Genomic DNA, 21,895 nt, shown 5'->3' with positions numbered 1-21,895 from the left:
AACTTCTACAAACACTAACCTACCTAATTCCCAACATGACAATCTTCCTACTTTCAAGATAAAACCCATCTCAATCTCCTTTATCCAGAAACTAATTCACAAGCTAAAACCCTGTACACCCTCTGATGACAACCTTCCAGCTGAATACCTTCAACTTGCATCCAGAGCAATTGCTCATCCTGTAGCTATTCTCATTAACCGTTACCATTTCTGAAAGCACTATCCCCAATCTTTGGAAAATCTCACACATCATTCCCTTACATAAAGGAGGCAACTCTAATGAGTACTCCAACTATAGGCCCACAGCACTACTCTCACCCTTAGCTAAGATCATGGAGAAATGTATCCATCATCAGCTAATAGACTACCTTACTAAAAATAACATCCTGGCCAGCTGCCAACATGGCTTTAGACCCTTTCACAGCACCACCACTGCCCTTCTATCTTTCACCAATACTATTAACACCAACCGAACAATAACTACCTCTCATCTGCACTCTTCATTGACCTGTCAAAAGCCTTTGATATGGTCAATCACTCCTACTTATAAATACCCTACAATCCCTCTCTGGATTCTAATTCTATCCTTTGGTTCAATTCTTACCTCAGCAACCGAAAACAAGCTGTTTTGTGGCAAAATCACTTGTCTTCATATCTCCCTGTTTTACTAGGAGTTCCTCAAGGCTCTATTCTCGACCTTCTCTTCTCTCTGTTCATAAATGATCTTCATGTAGCTATTCCTCAATCCACCTGCATACAGTATGCTGATGATTCTACTATCATCTGTTCTGCAAAGTCTCTTCCTGAGCTGAAATCTCTAAGCCAAACTGTCTTCTCCATAGAAGAAACATGGTTCCAAAACCGTGCTTACTCTTGAATGCCAAAAACAAATTACTTCTGATTACTCCTAACAACAAGACCCCTCCCATACACTTCTCCATCCTAGCTAGTAATGGAACCCTTATATCACCTGATCTGACCTGTAAGTTATTAGGAGTTACAATAGACAATAAACTCACTTTTGACAATCATATTAATAACACCATTAAGTCCGTTAACAGAAAATTAGGCTCCTTGTATGATAAGACCCTTCCTCACCCCAAAAGCAAGAACTACTGCCCACTCTCATTTACTCTACCTCCTCTATGCTTCTCCCATTTACACCAATTTAAAGCAAAACAATCTCAACAAACTTACCAAAGCCTACAACAGTATTGCAAGGTTTGTAACTGGTAAGCCCTACAGAACCCATCACTGCACTAACCTACATCAGCTAGACTGGCTTGAACTGCAAAATGCGCTGCTACTCTCTCAACTAACAACTGCTCACAAAATCTTCTACCTTCCTAACAACACACCTACACTAAACAATCTTATAACACCCTATAATAATCTTCATTTCCTATGCTCCTCTAATTAACTCCTAGCTTATATACCCAAATCTAACAACTTAGCTGGTGACTCCTTGTTCTCCACCACCACAGGTAAGCAATGGAACATGCTGCCACCCAACCTAACCTCTATTTCCTCTTTTCCCCTCTTCAAACTTAATCTTAAAAATCACCTAAAACTTCAATGGTTATGCCCTTGCTGTAACCCTGACTAATATTCTACTATTAGCCTGTAAACTATCTTCTCTCTCTCTTCCTTTACATTACTACTCTGCCAACAAATGTTATGTAAATGTTATCTTCCACATTTTTAACCCGATGGTTTACTTTAAAATGTTACATTAATTCCTTCCTAATGTATGTGGCATTGCCTCTTATTGCTTTTTTTTTCTATATTATTATTAAGTATGTGGAGCTTTTCTCCCCGGGCCTCTACTGAAAATGGAAATATCTCCAGCTAGACTAGCCCGGTCAACAAATGTAAAATAAAATAAAAAAAAATAAATATGGTTAGGACCATATGTTCGATTTTCTGAAAACATTAATGTATATATAAAAAAAAAATCTATGTTTTTGCAAGGGGGAACTACCCTGCATCCCCCACACCTCCTGCAAAGTAATCATGCTAACTTCAAGACTGCACTACAGTGGGGAAAAGGATAAATTCCTCAATAAACCATTTCTATCTAGATTGTGGTACAGTTGGGACTGGGGTATTTACTCTTTCCCCCATTGTAGTGCGATCTCACTGTTGGTATATATAATTTGCAGGGGATATGGGAGAGCAGACCTCTACATGGTGGGTGCGGGGTGTGTGTGTATATATATATATATATATATATATATATATATATATATATATATACATATACATATACATACATATATACAGATATAGATATATATATATATATATATATACATATACATACATATATACAGATATATATATATTTATATATATATATATATACATATACACACACACACATATATATATATATATATATATATATATATATATATATATATATTTTTATTTATTTTATTTAACATTTGTTTACCGGGAAAGTCAGACTTAGAATGAGACAATTTTCAGAGGAGGTCCGGGCAAAAACTCTCCAGATGCATGTCTTTGTAACACGGGAAGAAAAGTACAGTTTTGTGCCTACCATAAATGTAGATGTTCGAGTGCTAATACAGCTGCAGTAATCACAGATGGGTTCTCTGCCATCAGGCGGGTTCTCGGTCGGCCGAATTCCAAAGTCTAGGTCCGGCATCGGTTGCTGTTGCCTTCTTTCCTGACATCAGCGCGACAGGGGTATATAAGACACAGCCGACGCCATTTTCTTCAGTCTTTCTTGCCCCAGATGTCAGGTGCCCCCAGAAGGAAGGCAATACATAAATTATATATATAATCATGCAATGCAATATAATCAAAAATCAGTAGTTGCAAGCAAATACACCATAGAAGGATAACCCAATCAGGTTGTATGAGGAGGTGTTAGCCACTAGGCCTTTACCAAAAGGGGAAGGAGGGAGGGAAACCTGTACTGCAGCTGTATTAGCACTCGAACATCTACATTTATGGTAGGTACAAAACTGTACTATGTTCATCGTGCATACAGCTGCAGTAATCACAGTTGGGTAGAATCCCAAAGCTACGCACAGGGTGGTAGGCACTAGGTGGAACTGGGAAGAGCCAGAATGCCCTGCAACACAGCAGTGGCAAAGCCTGCTCTAGTTTTGGAGTATAAAGGCAGGTGGTAGTGTTTTGTGAAGGTATGCACAGAACTCCAAGTGGCTGCCTCCAAAATATCTTTGGTAGGGACTCCTCTGAGAAAGGATGTAGAGGTAGCTGTGGCCCTTGTGGAGTGGGATCTGATGCCTGTAGGAACAGATTTGCCATGAAAGGAGTAACAAAACCGTATGCAGTGGCCTATCCATTTTGAAATTGTCTGTTTGGAAATTGGCTTCCCTTGAGCTCCTACAGCATAGGACACAAAGAGTTGTTCTGATTTCCTGAAAGGCTTTGTTCTGTCCAAATAGTAACGTAGCCGTCTATGGATGTCTAAGGAATGTAGCAGCCTTTCCCCTTTGTTTTGAGGATTGGGGTAAAAGGTAGGTAAGTGTATGGCCTGATTTAAAGCTACCCTGGATACTACCTTAGGCATAAATGACGGTTTGGTTCGTAAGGGAAACCCTGTCCTGATGGAAGATGAGAAAGGGCTGCACAGCCATGAGGGCTTGTAGTTCCAAAACCCTACGAGCTGAGGTAATGGCCAGAAGGAAAGCTGTTTTCCAGGAAAAATATTGCAAATCTGTTGAGGCAGCTGGTTCAAAGGGGGGCAATGTTAATTTTTCTAGAATGTAATTAAGATCCCAGGCTGGTATTGGTTGCTTCCTTGGAGGTCTTATATTCTTAGCCCCTCTGAGGAACTGTCTTAAGAGTGGGTGAGAGAATAAGGGTGGATCAGTGTTGTATTCTGCAGAAATGGCTGAGGCATGAATTTTGATGGAGGAAAATGAAAGTCCACTGTTCAACAGCTCAGCTAGATACTGTAATGTCTGAGGCAAATTCAGTTTTCTAGGATCCTGGCCTTTTTTCTCATTCCAAGCGCAAAACCGTTTCCATTTTGCGGAGTAAGCCTTTCTAGTAGATGGCCTTCTGGCCTCCAAAATGACATCCTGTACCTCTTTGAAGAGTAGGGTCTGTTGTGGTGTTAAGGAATTTTCCATGCAGCCAGATTGAGTGTTTTCAGCTGACTGTGAAGAGTTTTGTAGCTGTGCTGAGTCAGTAGAAGAGGCATTAGAGGTAGGGTCCAGGGAGGAGTATGTGTTAGGCTCCCCAGGAGTGGGTACCAGTGTTGTCTTGGCCAATCTGGAGCAATCAGTATCATCTTCGGTCTGTCTGCTCTTGCTTTCAAGAGCACCTTGGGCAGAAGAGGCAAAGGTGGGAAGGCGTAAACTGTCCGTGCTGCCCAACTGAAAGAAAGGGCGTCCACTCTCCAGGCCTTTGGATGGAAGGTCCTTGAGCAGAACTTTGTCAATTGATGATTCCTGTGGGAGGCAAAGAGATCTATGTCTGGCCTTCCCCACGCTTGGATTATCTTTGTAAACACTTGAGGATGCAACTTCCATTCGTGTGGGTCTGTCATATTTCTGCTTAAATTGTCTGCCAGCGTGTTTTCCAATACTGGCAGGTACTGTGCTTGAAGTTCGATTTGCCATTCCAGAGCCAAGTTCCAAAGTGACACGGCTAGCCTGCACAGGGGGTATGAATGTGTTCCTCCTGGTTTGTTTATGTACCACATTACTGTGGTTTTTGTCTGTTCTTATCAATAATTGCCCTGGATGCAAGAGGTCCTTGAAAGCTGTAAATGCATTTATCACTGCTAGCATTTCCTTTTGATTGATGTGAAGGTGCTTTTCCTTTTGGGACCATTTGCCCTGAATGCACCTGTCTGTCATGTGTGCCCCCCAGGCGTAGTCTGAGGCGTCTGTTGTGATGACTTGATTTGCTTGAGGCTTGCAGAATGGTAGACCTGTGTTTGTTTGGCATGCTTGGACCCACCATAGAAATTCCTGTTGCAAACATGGGATTATTGGTATTATTGTTTACAAACTGTGGCTGTGTTGAGACCATAGGTTTTTTAGGTACCACTGAAGTTTCCTCATATGCAACTTTGCACATGGGATTAGAAGAATGCAAGATGCCATGAAGCCCAGAGCCTGCAGGATTTTCCTTGCAGTTAGCCTGGTACAATTTGCTAGTATTTTGAAGTACTGAGTTAGTTGCCCCTGTTTTTCTGGCGTAAGATAGGCCATCTGGGTGATTATGTCCAAGTTGGCACCCAGGAAAGTTATTTTCTGAGATGGTGTTAGCCTGGATTTCTCTTTGTTGACTGTGTATCCCAGAGAATTCAATAACCGTGTTACATAAGCCAGATGTTCCAGAAGTATGTGTTTGCTGTCCGCTTGGATCAGGCAATCGTTCAAATAAGGGTAAATTTGCATCCCTTGAAGTCTGCAGTAGGCAATTACTGATGCCAGGCATTTTGTGAATACTCTGGGCGCAGTAAATAAGCCAAAGGGCAATGCAGAGAATTGATAGTGGATTGAACCTGCAAGAAATCTGAGGTATCTTCTGCAGCTTTGTCTGATCGGGACATGCAGGTATGCCTCCTTGAGGTCCAATGTTACCAGCCAAAACTCCTTGCCCAGCATGGGAAGAAGCTGCTGTAAGGTGAGCAACTTGAATTTTGGTACGAGTAGAAATGTGTTTAGGATGGATAAGTCCAAAATGGGTCTCCAGTCGGTTCCTTTCCTTGGTACCAGGAATAGTATGGAATAAAAACCTTGACCTTGTTCGTGAGTAGGTACCTCTTGAATAGCTTTCATGTCCATGAGCTTTGAAATTTGTATTTGAGCCTCTGCCCTTTGATTGTGTGGCAGGTTCGGCATGCCTCTCATTTTTGGAAGAGTGTGAAAATGAAATATGTAGCCTCTGTTTATGATGTCTAGGATCCATTTGTCTGTTGTGATAATATGCCAATTTCTTGTAAATAATGCCAGCTTTCCTCCCAAGGGTGCTGCCAGCTAAGACTTGCTTGGCATGAAAAGGGGAAAGTCATTGGTTTTGTTTCCTGTATTGTTGTGCACTGTCTTCGCCACCTCTTGGTGCTGGAGTTTGCCATTGTCTGCCTCTATATGATCCTTGAGATTGTCCTCTGCCCCTTGTGCGCCTGTATCTACCTCTTTGGGGTTTGTCCGTGGCTGGAAAGGACCAGTTTTTTGAAGGCCAATTTCTGCTAAAACGTGGTGGTTGAACCTGTAGAAAAGCTTTGACAGATTGCATAGATTTAGCTTTTTCTTCCATTTTCTGTAGTATCTCTCTCCTCAGCATTAGTACCAAATAATACATCCTTTTGTAAAGGAGCATCTAATAGTTTAGCTTTAACATGATCAGGCAAGGTTTGTTCCCTAAGCCAGGCATGTCTACGAATGACTGATCCTGTAACAGCAGCTCTACTTGAGGCCTCTAGAGCATCATAGCCACATTGTAAAGTGTGTTTACCCACTTGTTCTGCACTAAGCATCATATCCTGCAACTCCTTCAAATCTGGTTGTTCAGGTTGTGACATTTTATTCCTTAATTGTGATAACAGAAACTGCTGATATTTAAGCATATGAAACTGACAATTTAAGGCCCTCATGGCTAGGGTGGCCGAGGTATATACCTTTTTTCCCCACCTTTCTAAGGATCTAGACTGGATTCTTAGCAGTAGAGGCCTTCATTCCCTTGGGGACTTGAGAAATGGTTTCAAGGTCAGCATTATGGCTTTTGTAAAGAAATTGGTGAGAATTAGGAACTCTATAGTACCTATCAGCCTTGACTGGGGCAGGAGGCAGGGAATCCGGATTAAGGCAAGCCTCCGAGTAAACATCATCAAGTATGTCCAAGACAGGAGGTATCGCCAGAGGTCTGTGCTGAGGTAGCAAAAGGAATTCCCTAAGTCTTTTCTTGGAATCAGAAAAGTCTTGGCCTTCCCAATGGAAGTGTTCCCTCAAGGTATGCAAGGTTTCCCCAAAAGAAAAATCCTCTGGGGGAGATACAGAAGGAATGGACTGCTCTGCATCAGAATCTTCAAAAGGGTACGGGAGTGTTCCTCTTCATCAGAATGTTCTGAAATAATGGAGCCCTGGTCAGAAGAGGGAGAATCTTCCTCCACTCTGGGTCTCTTGTCCGGTTGGGGGCCCCTGATAAGAGTAATTAAATCCTCAGCCATTTTAGCATCTGCTTTTAGGCATGGGGCCTGGAGATGGGCCCTGTGCAACAGGCCTCTTGGGATGCATGGCTGATTTGGACTTAGTAAATGCCTTTAAGGAAAAGGAAGATGAGGGTCTAAAGACACCATGGGTGGAAGTGGACCTGTCCACATTAGGAGGCTCAACACTCACAGTGGCTTCGGTAACTGTAGTCTGGGTATGGGCCGAGGCACCTGCCTCGGTTACAGAAAACACCAGCAGAGAAGTGTCGATGGTACTCAGGGGCTGAGTAGCCAGTTTTGGCGTGGTGTCAGTGGAGACCGCGGACCTCGCGTGTCGGTCTTTGTCCTTGCGTTTTTTTGGACAAAATGGTAGTCGGAGTCTCCGACATTTTATAATCAAAAGCTTTACCAAAAAAGTGCTGGGCGAACTCCACCCAACGCTTAATTGTGCGTTTATTGAAAGTAGCGCAAATGCGACAGCCCGAGACATCATGGTCTTGGCCTAAACAAGGTATGCAGAGGGAATGGAAATCCTTATGCGGTATTTGCTTCCCACAAGAAATACAATTGTTAACTTTGTCTGACATCGGTCTGATGCAAGAAAAGTTTCCCTAACGGGGTACTTAGCTTTAAAGAAGACTTTGGTTTCCAAATTTTCGTAATTTCAGGAGCTGGCCGATCGGCACTTGCAAACTGCTTCTGCTTCGGGCACCGCGCGGCAAAAAAGACTGAAGAAAATGGCGTCGGCTGTGTCTTGTATACCCCTGTTGCGCTGACGTCAGGAAAGAAGGCGACAGCAACCGACGCCGGACCTAGACTTTGGAATTCGGCCGACCGAGGACCCGCCTGACGGCAGAGAACCCATCTGTGATTACTGCAGCTGTATGCACAATGAACATCCAGAGCACCCGGAGGAAACCCACACGAATGCAAGGAGGACATGCAGACTCTGAAAATAAGGTATCCCAGCCGAGAATCGAACCAGAGAACCTCCTGCTGTGAGGTGACAATGCAAATCGCTGCACCACTGCGCCATCCAAGTTTTTGGAAACTCGAGCATATGGTCTCGAGCATATGAATTTTGAGTTTTTGAAAACTTGATTATATGATGTAAATCTTCTGTAACTACACCAAAGCAATAAAGTATACAATGAATAGTACTCCAAGACTGTGAATGAATTATTAAAACAATTTACAAAATGAGAGTATTAACCTAAAGTAACTGACTCAATTTTTTTGGGCCGCAGTGGCCCACCACTAAAATAATATCCATTACTCATTTTTGTCAAATACTGTAAAATGTAATACATCACTAGAAATTATACAAGTGTTAACCTACTGCTAGATCCTTGTGGACCTGAAATGTTTAAAATGTGCAGATAACAGGTAAAACAGGCCTTCTAATTTTCTGCATTTGACTGACATGTTATCCCAAATAATATGCCTGAGTTTCAGCACTTCTAAACCTCAAAAGGCCACATAACTTGTAGGTATAGGAAACTCACATGATGCACATTTGGCTGATGCACAGTTTGCATGATGTAGGATCACACGTTAAGTCTGTTGCGGTTTCATAAAGGAATTTTCTTAGAAAAGAAAATATACTGATATCTTCTCAGCATTAAATTTAACAAGAAAAAGATCCAAGACATTTGAGTTAATTTTGTACTAGCAAACATATGATAGCAACTGTTAGAAAGCATACATCTTTTGTTCAAAGGATCTTGCTCACCTTTGCTGACCTCTACATTTGGTAGGTTGAAAATTTCAAGGTCTGTTTTTCCACCCACTGCTGAGGTTTCTGAGACATCAATACATACCAGGTTTACTTGAGGACACTACAAAAAATGAAACCTGAAGTTAAAACGTCTTTAACATCTTACATAATTATCTTGCTGATTAACTACAATCCAAAAGACACAAAAGAACCAGGCAGACAAGATTCACCTGAGGGCATCACAAATATATAAAATCTTGGCCTTTGGCTTCCCTTATGAATCACCAATACTTATCTCAATGAGTGTGTCCCAACTTAGCAAGTTAAAATGGATGCGCTTCAACCCCACCCCCACTAACAGAACAAAATTAAAAGGAAGTATTTTTTGGAGGAGTCAAGCCCCTTTGTACCCTCATATGGGAAGCAAGCCCCCCAAACTTACATATACCAACTCTAAAAGGCACACAATCATGAAGAATATGGCAAGAAAATAAATTCCAAGGCCTGATACACACAGGCATATTTTGATATAAAATATAAAAGGCAACCTCTGAAGTGGTGGAGGGCAATGTAGTAGCATACAACGTTCATCCAATGTCAGTAGTTTTCACCAGGTTATCTAACATAATGCTGCTACAATTTGGGATTACAGTGTAACATGTGGTTTCCTCTCAACAAAACAGCAACAAAAGTAAAAAGGACAAAAGTCTGCACTGTAAGACAAGTATTAAACAGTGTGATAACTATGTTTCTGGATTAAAAAAAGTTAATGAGAAATGCACAATCAAGAAGGCAAGCATGTTAGAGTAAGTAAAAGTGGAACCTAAAGGTGATTAGAATAACACTATGACTTCAGGACCTGGCAGACAAAAGGTGCAGTACTAAGGAAAAAAATACATATTATACTGGAAAAGTTGTCAGAATTGAACAGAAACCACAATGTCATGTCACTGATTACAATGAATTTTGTATCTGAAATGCGCTGTGGGATTCTGGAAACAAAATGGGAGTTCAAGAAGATAAGAAAATAAGCTTCAAAGACGGGGAGAAGCAGGTCCAGAAGTACAAAGGTGAAGCTCATGAAGGTTATTTAAATAAAAACAGGTGAAGGACTCAAAGCACAGTCAACAAATGATTATGGGAAAGAATGTGGATCAAAGCAAGCTACAAACCATGTTAACAAAAATGTGACAAACTCAGTAGCCTGGGCAGTACCCACCTGGAATCCAGTGGTTACTACTGTGAAAAGCATGGCGAGTGTGAAGCTAGCACAACAGTCTGACCCAGCAAAAAGGGAAGGAAAAACTGAAGTAGACACATCTTTTACCTCCTGCACTGACTGCCACACATTTTTCTTCCCATTCTTTTTGATTCATATAGTTAAACAACGAAGCAACTGCATATGACAGATGAAAAAATATAAAGCTTTTATGAAAAAAATATTAGTACAACTGACTGTAAACCAAATGACTGGAATGTAATTTCTGGCTAACTTGTCAAATCATGTTCAACTTCAGAGGATCAGTGCAACTGGGAACCTCCCCTTACTTCAAAGTGCAGCCCTTTGAATGCGATGTGATACAGGCCATGTTAGTCAGCAAGTTCAGAAATGACGAGTTTCAGATTATTCTAAATTAACTACCTACAGACTGGTAGATTTATGCTTATCATACTATATCAAACAAAATGCTGACATTATGTAGAATATTTTACGTTTGAAAAAAATCTGGGTGATAACTGTCAGACATTGTCCACATTCCTCCTGTAAAATATTTAAAGGTTATTGCATCACTTGAACTTACTGGAAGGAAGCTTTTCAGGTGAAAAAAAGAAGTCCAACAGGGCACTCCATAATAGGGCAGATGCAGCGTCCCACGTAAGAGATAAGGAAGATGCAATCCACTTACTGCACAGAGCCCTCTCAAATCCAATTAATACAGTAGGTGTTCACTTATCTGTCATGTCCTAGTTCAAGAAGCCCCAGGAATGTGAGGAACACCAGTTTAGAAACTCAAATACTGTCCAGAAAACCTTAAAAGGGAGACAAGGGACTAAAAGACAAATATGAGAGCAGAACATAATGAAGGACAATCTTCCTGAAGCTCTTCTCTAGACAGCTACTGATGACCAAGTGGCTGCAGCACAGATGTGTTTTGGGACATTAGACTAAACACGTATGCTAGAGGAAACTAATCCCACCTTACAAAATATTCTGTTACTGCACTTGCAGGAGGTTGTGCACTTTCTGGTGACAATAAACAACAGAGATGACTGTCCATTTAGGTAAGATCCACTTAGCAACTGCTAAGCCCTCTCTTACAATGGAAAAGAAAAACTACCTTCCCTACCCACAGCTGTAAAATAACTGATTTTGAGCATCTGGAATATAAAAGACACAATCACTCCCATATTACTAAAGCATCTTGGTAGTGTAAACAGGCTATATTCAGTGGTAAACTGCATTTAAGTCCTTACAGGTGGAAGTCACAATGCAGACGCTTATTTTTCAGTGGAGTCTGAAAACATTCCTTTACCAGTCTATGCTGGGTTAAGCTCTAGCCCTTTTTCAATCCAGAAAACTGTGAGATGTAGATAAATTTAAGCTTGAAGATGGAATAACACTATTTTGATTACTCGAGTTCAGATTACTCATTTTTACATTGCTTGAGATATATTTGCTCAAGATTTCTTTTTGTTTGTTTTTTTACTGCAGAGCGTGCTACTTACTCTACAGATGTATGAAAGCTTGGTTCATTTTTAAATTTGGGTTTCCAAGATCAAGAGGCACCTGACAAAGAGATCATTATTACACACTCCCACGCCCCAAACACAACATATTACTCATGTGTGCTAACTGTAACCCTAACCTTACACATTATGTTACTAAAACCCCTTTAACTAACAGTACCACTATGTAAGACAAAAGGTAACAGAACACACAACACAAACTATACACAACACTAAATATATTTCCTTACATAATGCTTACTCTAAACCTAGCCATTGAACACTTCCATACTCAACACCAACTGCTATAAAACAGTCTTGCACATCTTCATAAGCATCACTTTTTCAAGCATTAAATTTCCTGTACACCTCTTCTTACCTATACTATATAAAACTAAATACTACCATGCACGATTCACACAAATGAGCATTCATTCATGCGCATTCTCTCTGTTTTCCACCCAGAAAAACTTTTCTACCAAATGTGTATTCTTTTTTGCGTTACAACTATACATATTTGTGTGTGTGTGTGTGTGTGTGTGTGTGTGTGTGTGTGTGTGTATATATATATATATATATATATATACACACACACACACACACACACACACACACATATATATATATATATATATATATATATATATATACAGTATTACCTAAAATATTACAACACAGACAATACAAGGAATTGTGAAATGATTCTCAGAGACTCAAAACGTAGTAGTTTCACCACCTTTGCATCTAAAAGTACAGCTTAACTAGAGTTTGTAAATAAGCATTCACTACCAAACTACTTAAGATATATAACACTGACAAATGCAACCAACAGGCCTGCTTGACTTTTGGTTTCTATAATGGTGGATAAATGGCTTCTGTTTAACTCGAGGAATACAACACAGGCCCAGAATATATAAGTACTCAGGTGGCATTACACAACAAGCACAAAAAAGAAGTTACATACTCACCACAACGTTCCATGTATGTAGTCCATCTCACCGAACATTATTACGTGTGGGTTCAGAGCCGATCCTCAGCTCCGACTCGGCCGCTTTTAGAAAGCCTGAAAACTTCTGATTGGCTCGTAGCTAGGAGGCATTCCATGGTGCATGAGCACACTCCCCAGATCTTGTTTGCTGCTAGTCTATATAAGGAGAAAAAGTAGAAAGGAGAACAAAGGTTCGGGAAGAATAAACCCTAATAAAAGTGTCCTTTATGATATAAACCACTGTAGAACCAGATCCTCCAGGAAGGGGGCTGGTGGGTTGGTTCGTAATAATGTTTGGCGAGATGGACTACATACATGGAACTTTATAGTGAGTACATAACTTCTTTATGTTATGTAGTCCTATCTCGCCTCCATTATTACGTGTGGGACAGCGTCCCTAGCATCTTGTATGGGTGGCTCACTGGAAAATACTCCTGAGCACTGTGGAACCAAATGAGGCCCTACCCCTGGAAGTTAGGTCCAATTTATAATGGGTAATGAAGGTATGAGGGGTAGCCCATGTTGCTGCTGCACGTATATTATCAATAGGAGTCTTGACTTGGAAGGCAGCAAAAGTAGAAAATGATCTGGTAGAATGCGCTTTGACTTTAAGAGGTAACTCTCTTCCCTCAGAAGTATAAATGAAAGAGATGCAGTTAGAGATCCAGTTTGATAGTGTGACCTTAGAAACTGGCAAACCCATTCTTGTTTCAGCAAAGGAAACGAATAGCTGGTCTGATTTTCTAAATCCTTTAGTTCTGTGGATGTAGAAACGCAATTGCCTACGCACATCCAATTGGTGAAATCTACACTCTGCTTTTATTGGTGTGATTGGGGAAGAATACTGGCAATTCGATAGTTTGATTCAAGTGAAAATGGGGGCAGACCTTGGAGATAAAGGAAGGATTCGTCCTGAGAGAGACCCTATCTTTGTGAAAAATTAAGTATGGAGGTTTAACTGATAGGGCTTGCAATTCGAAAACTCATCTGGCTGAAGTTATCGCCACCAGAAAACTCGTCTGGCTGAAGTTATCGCCACCAGAAAACAAAGTCTTCCACGACAGAAATTTTAATTCACAGCTATGAGCTGGTTCAAAAGGTGGCAAAATAAGTTTAGAAAAGACTAGATTTACATCCCAGGGAGGAATGGGATCTTGAACGGGAGGTCTTAACATCATAGAACCTTTGAGAAAGGTCTTGCAAAGTTTGTGGGACATAAGGTCAGAATCATTAATTCCCACATGAAAATTAGATATTGCTGCTAGCTGAACTGAGTGTAGCAGCTGCTGATCCCCGGTGAAAAAGTTCTGATAGGAACTCTAAGATAATAGGAATGGGAGGTGTAAATGGATTAACCTATCTGTTATCTGCCCATATAGAAAATCTCTTCCATTTACTGTTATACAATTTTCTAGTTGAGGGCTTATGAGAAGAGGTAATGATATGGGTTACAGCTGGAGACAGATTGTGAAGCCTGACTAATAATGGAACTGGAGCAGCCATGCGGTCAGTTTGAAAGTGTGGAGACCGGGATGAAGAAAACCTGGCATGTGTGTCAAGAGGTCTGGTACTGGGTCCAGAGTCCATGGATAGTCTAACAGGTGTGGCCCGAGGAAAGGGAACCAAATCTGATGAGGCCAGTAAGGAGTGATGAGGATCATCTTGCTTCCCAACAACATTGCTTTCTGTATAACCTTGGGAATGAGTGGAAAAGGAGGAAATGCATAAAGAAGTCCCGGGGACCAATCGTGGATGAGTGCATCTCTCGGAGACTCTCCTGGAGGGGGAATGAGGGAGAAAAAGGTGCTGCATTTGGCGTTGATGGGGCTGGCAAAGAGACTGTAGCAGGGTTGTCCCCATTTGTAGAAGATCTGACAGGCTACTTTCTGGTTCAAAGACCATTCGTGAGGTAACAAAATTGCTCTGCTTAGCTTGTCTGCTATCACGCTGGACGTCCCCGGGATGTGCATTGCAATGAGAAAGCGTTGGGAAGAAATCGCCTAGTTACAAACTCGCAGGGCCTCTCGACATAAGGGGCAAGATCTGATTCCTCCTTGCTTGTTTAGATACCATACCACCAACATGTTGCCTGTCTGTATAGCTATCATCCCTAGAGGGAGAAAGTTGTGAAGTGCTTGCAACGCTAGAAGCACTGCTCTCATCTCTAGGAAATTGATATGCAGATGGGCCTCATGATCTTGCCATGTGCCTTTGGACAGTCCTGCCTAGATAATGCCCCCCCACCCTATCTGAGAGGCATCTGTGGTCACAGTGGCAACGGGTTGGTGCGGTACAAAGAGAGTCCCTGTGATAAGGTGACCTTACTGAATCCACTAATGGAGATCCTTTGTGCAAGAATCTGTGATTAGTATCTGGTGATGCAGGAGCAACTGCTGAAAAGACCACTGGTATGACAGGAGCCAGTGGAATATTCTCATATGTAGTCTTGCTAATGGTACCGATGTTATATTCGATGCCATTGTTCCAAGAAGTTGATGCAGGAGCAACTGATGAAAAGACCACTGGTATGACAGGAGCCAGTGGAATATTCTCATATGTAGTCTTGCTAATGGTACCGATGTTATATTCGATGCCATTGTTCCAAGAAGTTGTAACACCACCTTCACCTTGACTCTTCAAAGGGGAAGTATCCTGTAAATCTGCTGTGAAAGATTTTGTATTCTGTCTGCTGGTAGTCTGGCTATCATAGAGACCGTGTCTATGTTTGCTCCAATAAAGGTTATAGATTGAGCGGGCAAAGTTAAGGATTTTTCCCAATTTATAGAGACTCCCAACTGGGAACAGAGCTTGATTGTGGAGTCTCTGGATTGAACTAGAAGATGCCTGGTGGTGGTGGTCAGGAGCCAATCTTCCAGGTATGGAAAAAGTTGGATTCCCTGATGCCTCAGATGGGCTGTCACTACTGGCATGCATTTGGTGAACACCCAGGGGCTGTGGTGAGACCAAAATGCAGAGCTCGAAAATGGTAATGTTGGATCCCAGCCAGAAGCGTAGAAAACTTCTTGATGCTTTGTCCATCTTGATGTGGTAGTAGGCATCTTGGAGATCTACTGAGCACATCCAATTTTCTTTCCCTAACAGAGGGAGTATGGATTGTCCAGTGACCATTCGGAACTTGGACTTCTTTACATGCTTGTTTAACCTGCTGAGGTCTAAAAAGGGGCTCCAGTGTCCTGTTCTTTCTGGAACTAAAAATAATCTGGAGTATGTTCCAAATCCTGTCTGGTCTGCCAGGACCTTTTGGATGACTCTTTTTAACAGCAGCTTTTCTATCTTTATAGCTGCTTGATCCCTGTGATTGAGTGGTACATCTGGGATCCTTTTGGGAGGGCGTGGTGGAAGGGAAAAGGGTATATAACCTCTGGTGATAATGTCTTTTACCCACCTGTCTCGGGTGATATTTAGCCAGGCTTCTGGGTACAAAGACAGGCGACCCCCCGACCGGCTCCAGAGATGCACAGTTGGGTTCCACATCAGGAACACTGATAGGGACGGTCACAAAAGGAATCGCGACCTCCCTGATTTTGTGGACCTCCCCTGCCTCTAGGGTGACATCTACCATTTATTCCTCCACCCCTACCTCTGAAGGAGGAATCATCCTGTGTATCCTGGAAAGATCTCTGTGATTGCTTGAACCACATTTTACCACTCTTCTGACCTTTAGGGTAAGGTCTAGAAGGGACGGTAAAACGGACTCCCACAGCAGAGAGAGTCTTTCCTTCCTGTTCACACCTGGTGAGGGTATCTTTCACCTTGGGTCCAAAAACAGAGGATCCGTCAGAGGGAGCACTGGTGAATGTAGACTTGAAAGGTTCAGCAAAATTGCATAGACACATCCAGGAGTGTCTTGTTAAGGAGACTCCTGAACCTGCCGCCCTACTCACACCATCAGCTGCGTATGAAATCAGCCTCATGGAGGAGTTAACAATGGATGTTAAGGTTGTCAACTGAGTAATTACTGAAGATGGGACTCCTTCAGTAGAGGTACCTTAAAGAGCATCTCTTAACTCCTTCAGGAGATCTCTCTGAAGTCTCGTGAAGTGCGATAGATAATTCAGCGGAGTGTAAAAGCCGCTGAAGAGAAGATACGCTTCCCGTATCTATCCATTGTTCGGGATTCCTTATTGGGCGGATGGATAGAAGAAGTCTCTGCTAGCTCCTTCTTAGTGGCCGCCACCACCACCATGGCATTTACAGGTAAGCCCTTGGATAAAAATTCTTTGTCTTTAGGGGCGGAAAGAAAATTGTTCAGCCTCCTGGGAACCAGTTCCACGGCATCAGGAGTCTGCCATGCTTTCTGACTCACAGGATACAGAAACTCGTCAAATGGGGGAGACACCCATGAAGCTGAGGGTTGAGACCCGAAAGCTTTCAGGTACACTGACTCCTCATCAGACGGGGTAACAGAGGGCCAGCCGCCTTTCTGCCTGAGGATCTCCAAGATGTCTGCAAAGGAGACTTCTTCAGAGGACGACTTAGGAGACCCCTCCGACTCATGGAGGTCAGTGTCAGATGTGAGAGACTCATCAGGGGAGGCTACATGCTTCCTTTTACATGATCTCTTCCGAGGGGGCTCCTCAGCAGGGTTCTCTGGGGAGGCCTTGGAAGATTGGGGGCCACCCAAGTGAGGGTCCTGAGGCTGTGTGTCTCTGCCATCCGGGGGGAGAGAAGATGCTGAGACTGTAGTCAGCACTTGAAGGAGTATAGTATTGGTATTTCTACATGAGGTGGATGAGCTATCCAGCATGCTCCTCATCTTCACGAAGACTGATTCCTCCGGCTCCGAAAGATGCCTCGGTTCCGAAGAAACCAGAGGTGCCGACGGCTCCAGAAAGACCGGCTCGAGAACGATGTAGAGTCCGAGTTCACTCAGGCTGACGCACCAAGAGGAAGACTCGGCACCAAGAAGTTCAGTTCCAAGTGTCCCCATCAGGGCCGACTGAGGAGCTTCAGACCCTAGACAGTTCAGACGGCGCCGAGAGTGTCGGAGTGGAACTCTGCTCCAAGACAACCACACGAGGTGCTGGAACCGAAGACTCCACTGTAGTCGGTACCGGCAATATCGGCTCCGAAGAGCCAATCTGGGTTGGAAGAGGAATGAAAGCAGGATAGGTAGAAGGAGTCGGCTCTGAGACCGAGTGGGTCGGAGCCGATAAAAATTTTGGCAAGGCCGACGACTTGAGGAGTCTGAGCACCACTCTCTCGATGTCTTCTTCAGATAGACTCCTGGAGGACAGCATGGGTGACCTTGTTCTTTGTAATATCGGTGATTTAAGGGTAGGGGAGACCAGTGGAATATCCGTTGACTGGCTCCAAAGAGGGCTGCTAGTGATCGGCACCAAAACACTTGCTACCGATACTGCAGGGTCTATGTCCAAAATCTCAATCGGCCCCGAAGACTGTGGAGCTGAAGAGAAAGATATCAACTCTGCTTTTTGTAACTTCTGTGGTAGTTCAGAGGCAGAAGTTGGAGCCAGAGAAGGCCGTTTTGAAGTTTTGCCCTTATCCTTCCTAGAAGACTGCGACTTAGGAGAGGAAGAACTGGCTAGGTCTTCTTCAAAGGAAGGTTTCAACAGATCTTTTAAATAAAAGTTTATTCTTCTGTTCCTGAAGCACTCTAGGGCTAAAAGAATGGCAGAAAAGGCAGGTTTCTTGCAGATGCATGGCCCCTAAGCAATATACATAGAGGCTAAGTCCATCAGTGATGGACATTTTTTGTGAACACTTGGCGCACTTCTTAAAGCCTGACGGTTTGTGTTCCTTAGATTTCTTTCACATATTGACAGCAAAGGAAGCCCAACACACTCACATAACAAGAGAGGAATTAGATCTAGCCCTATCACACTCTAAGAAAAGAAAAAAAAAGGGGGAAGAGCTAGGTCCTCTAACTTAAATAGACCTAGTGTGAAGAATAAAATAGGGATGAAACTAGAACCTCTAACTTAAAAGGTCTAGCAAAAAACAAAAACACACACACTCACGGGATACCACACGTGAACAAGCAATAGGCCCAGAAAATACAATATACGATAACCAAGTCAAATCCGGTTGAAGTCACAAATCGAAGTCACAAAAAAATGACTGTCAGTAATAAGCTATGATAGAAAACTCTATAAGCAATACATTCCAGAAAAGGAAGTAATAGTAATAAAAACGGTATCACTTAGCCATGGCCAACCAAGAAAGCTTCCGACTGAAGACGCGGCAAACGAGATCTGGGGAGTGTGCTCGTGCACCATAGGATACCTCCTAGCCACGAGTCAATCAGAAGTTTTCTGGCTTTCTAAAAGCGGCCGAGTCGGAGCCGAACCCACATGTAATAATGTTCGGTGAGATAGGACTACATAACATCATGCATTTCTCCAAAAAAGTGCAATGAAAGGATGCAACCACCAGTGAAGAATCACCTAGCTAGCTTCAAAGCTGAGCTGCATAGAAGTCATTAAGGGAACAATATCAGTCTTAGGTGTCAGGTGCACTTTGTACTCAACTGTCCACATATAATTCTGTGAAGCTTTTGCCAAGAACTGTCATAAAAACATTACAATATGATGTACGTACAACCATGCAGTCATTTCACTATCACAATCTGTCAAAATGTAATACATTTTGTTTCCATTATGGGTAAATGACAGTTCTTCAAATGGGGTACGAAATATGTGCCTATAATTTATCCGTCTGGATGCAGCATTACTTCTAAAGTAAAGACAGTCGTATACATGTTTCCAGCATAGTGAATATTTTTATCACTGGAAAGATGCCATCACCAAAATTCCTTCTATAGACCATGGCAGTACAACAAGTCTAAATTCAGTGGTAAACTGCATTTAAGTCCTTACTTATGGAAAGCTTAGCTTACATGTACTTTGTATTTGAGTGTCCAAACATAATTCCCCTAAACGATTTACTGCAAAATGTCAAAGAAGGACTGAGACGTGGCCAATTATACATAGATACTAAATGGAGGGGTTTTACAAGCATTTCAATGAGGGTCTGGCATGTTGTATTACATTCTGTTTCCACTTAGGGTATATAACTACTCTTCAGGGAAAGGAGTGCAATAAATGTAAAGAATGTAATTGGCATATTATTACATCTGTTATCTATCTCCAACATCTCTCAAATTGTGTGATATGTTTAAATAAATAGATGCCAAAAGGTGCATTACATTTAATAATGGATCAGATAAGATATGAGTAAAGTGTAATTAAGATTTCTTTGGATCTAGAGGAGATGCCTTTGGATATTAGATAACCCAGATGGAAGGTGTTCTGAATTACTGTGAAGACATGATTGTCAAAAGATAAGGAATTATCATCAACAGTGCCTATATCCCATATGACAGTGCTTGACTAGATGAGTAGTTCACCTATGTGGTAGGTGAAAATACTAAACAGTTTCACATTTAATTTGAGACCACTGATCTTGCAGCAATTGTTCACATGGTTTAACCTATGTTAGATCAATTGTAAGCTAGTTGGTTGGTGGTAGATCAAATAACCAGGCCCTATTCACAGTCATCTGCAAATTAGACAGCCATAGGCCAGGACTGTTGGCTTGAAGAGCTAAGTAGTATATACCAAACAGGAAAACCCCAACAGTGAGCTCTGTGGTGAATCCACTGGTTAACATTTTTACTTTCATAAGTAGCACCTGCAACATTAACCACAAGGGTTCTGGCAGACAGCCAATTAGATTTAGAAATCTGTCAATGTCCACACAGAGAATACAGTCAAAAGCCTTGGTCATAGCCAGATATGCTTATAGTGTATAACTGCTATGCATTGCTTCAGTCACATTTTTCAAAGAAATTAGAAAGGTTAACAAGGAAGAGCCTTCCTTTGATAAAGCCAAACTGATGAGGACCAAGGGTTTAGAGCTTTTTTGATCCAGATTAATGAGGTCTAAGATGATATGTTCTATAATTTTACATATGAGGCTAGTGAAACTAATGGGTTTATAGTTCAGCCCTATCCCAGCTCTATCCTAGTCTAGTCGGGTCTATATCAGAACACCGAACATTCGAAATGTCGAGTGTTCTAATATCGACCTGTTTTCAGCGAACGCTGAAAATATCAAAGAAACAGAAAACCGATTTTTTCCTAGGGAAAGAATTTGGTTGTCTGTTTCTGTTGCTTTGGTATTTTCAGTGCTCTGGTGGAAAGTTATGGGTCGGGTTCAGGTAAGTGTGCGGGTTAGGTGAGTTACGGTTAGGGCACGGGTGAGATGACTGTGCGATAGTGACAGACCTTAGGGTTAGGGTTAAGGTAAGTGGATAGTTAATGGTGTATGTATTGTTTAGTGTAGGGTTAGGTGTAAGAGTTTAGGTGTATGTGTGTGGATTGCTGTTTGTTTGGTGTGCTTGTGTTGTTTGTATGTGTTTTTGAACAGCAAATCTTTTCCCTAGGAAAAAATTCTCTGTTCTGAATGTTCGATGTTTTGCATTTTCGATTGCTAGGGTTCAATAATAAAACACATGACATTTTGAATGTTCTGTGTTCTAATATAGACCCGTCTAGTCTCATTAGCTTAATTACAGAGAGAACATTTAAGTAGGCATACCCACTTAGGCCCTGAACTTGTCTGATTGAAGACTGCTGGAACAGGGCTCAGTTCTGAGTTTTTTTACCGGTTAATTGGGTAATTTGTTCAAATCAGTTTGCTTGTTTCTATTGTTTATATATATATATATATATATATATATATATATATATATATATATATATATATATATATGAAACAATTTGCACTGCATCTGCTTTTACTGTATTTGTGTTTCTTCCTACTTTATTACCTTATTTTGCTTTTGCCTCTTCTTAAAAAAACTCAATTGTGTTTATTCTGCTGCATTTATTACTGCTTGGTAGTAGCCTGATTAAATTGTAACTGTTATTCTACGTCTTTTGATTATTGCACTTGGGCTTCAGACCAGTTGTTTTACATTAAGAAGGTTTGTGGTCTGCACTGTTGTGGCACGACAGGTAGCTTACATCCTTCTAAGTTGGGAATTGCTGATTGAAGGCTCAGTGTCTGTTATTCTAAAAGTGTATTAGCTCTGGTTTAAGCACTTGGGCTCCAGACCAGTTATTTTACATTAAGAAGGTTTGTGGTCTGCACTCTTTTGGGAGGAGAGGCTAGATTCTACCCTTCTGAGCCGAGAATTTCTGGTTAAAGGCTTACTGTGCCTGCTCATTTTAACTGTTTTTCTGATATTGGTGTGCCTTGCCTGCTGTAGCATAGACAAGATTCAAGCCTGCTGAATCTAGCTTTGTTTGTATAA

General features: G+C 41.8%; 1 protein-coding gene across 1 annotated transcript in view; it reads right to left on the bottom strand.

Annotated features, from left to right (window-relative positions):
• LOC122811184 (ubiquitin-conjugating enzyme E2 variant 3-like) overlaps nucleotides 1-21,895 on the bottom strand; it is a gene marked incomplete at its 5' end in the record, with an annotated part of 386,567 nt that overhangs the window by 325,445 nt on the left and 39,227 nt on the right. The window contains 1 exon segment of the mRNA XM_044082856.1: nucleotides 8,895-9,000. Within this exon segment, the coding sequence (XP_043938791.1) occupies nucleotides 8,895-9,000 (106 nt within the window).

This window comes from Protopterus annectens, chromosome 9.part0, assembly GCF_019279795.1.
Source record: "Protopterus annectens isolate FY-2018-M chromosome 9.part0, PAN1.0, whole genome shotgun sequence".
Taxonomy (NCBI): Eukaryota; Metazoa; Chordata; order Ceratodontiformes; family Protopteridae; genus Protopterus; species Protopterus annectens.
The sequence above is the reverse complement of the archived record's forward strand: the minus strand, read 5'-3'. Positions and strand labels throughout refer to the sequence as shown.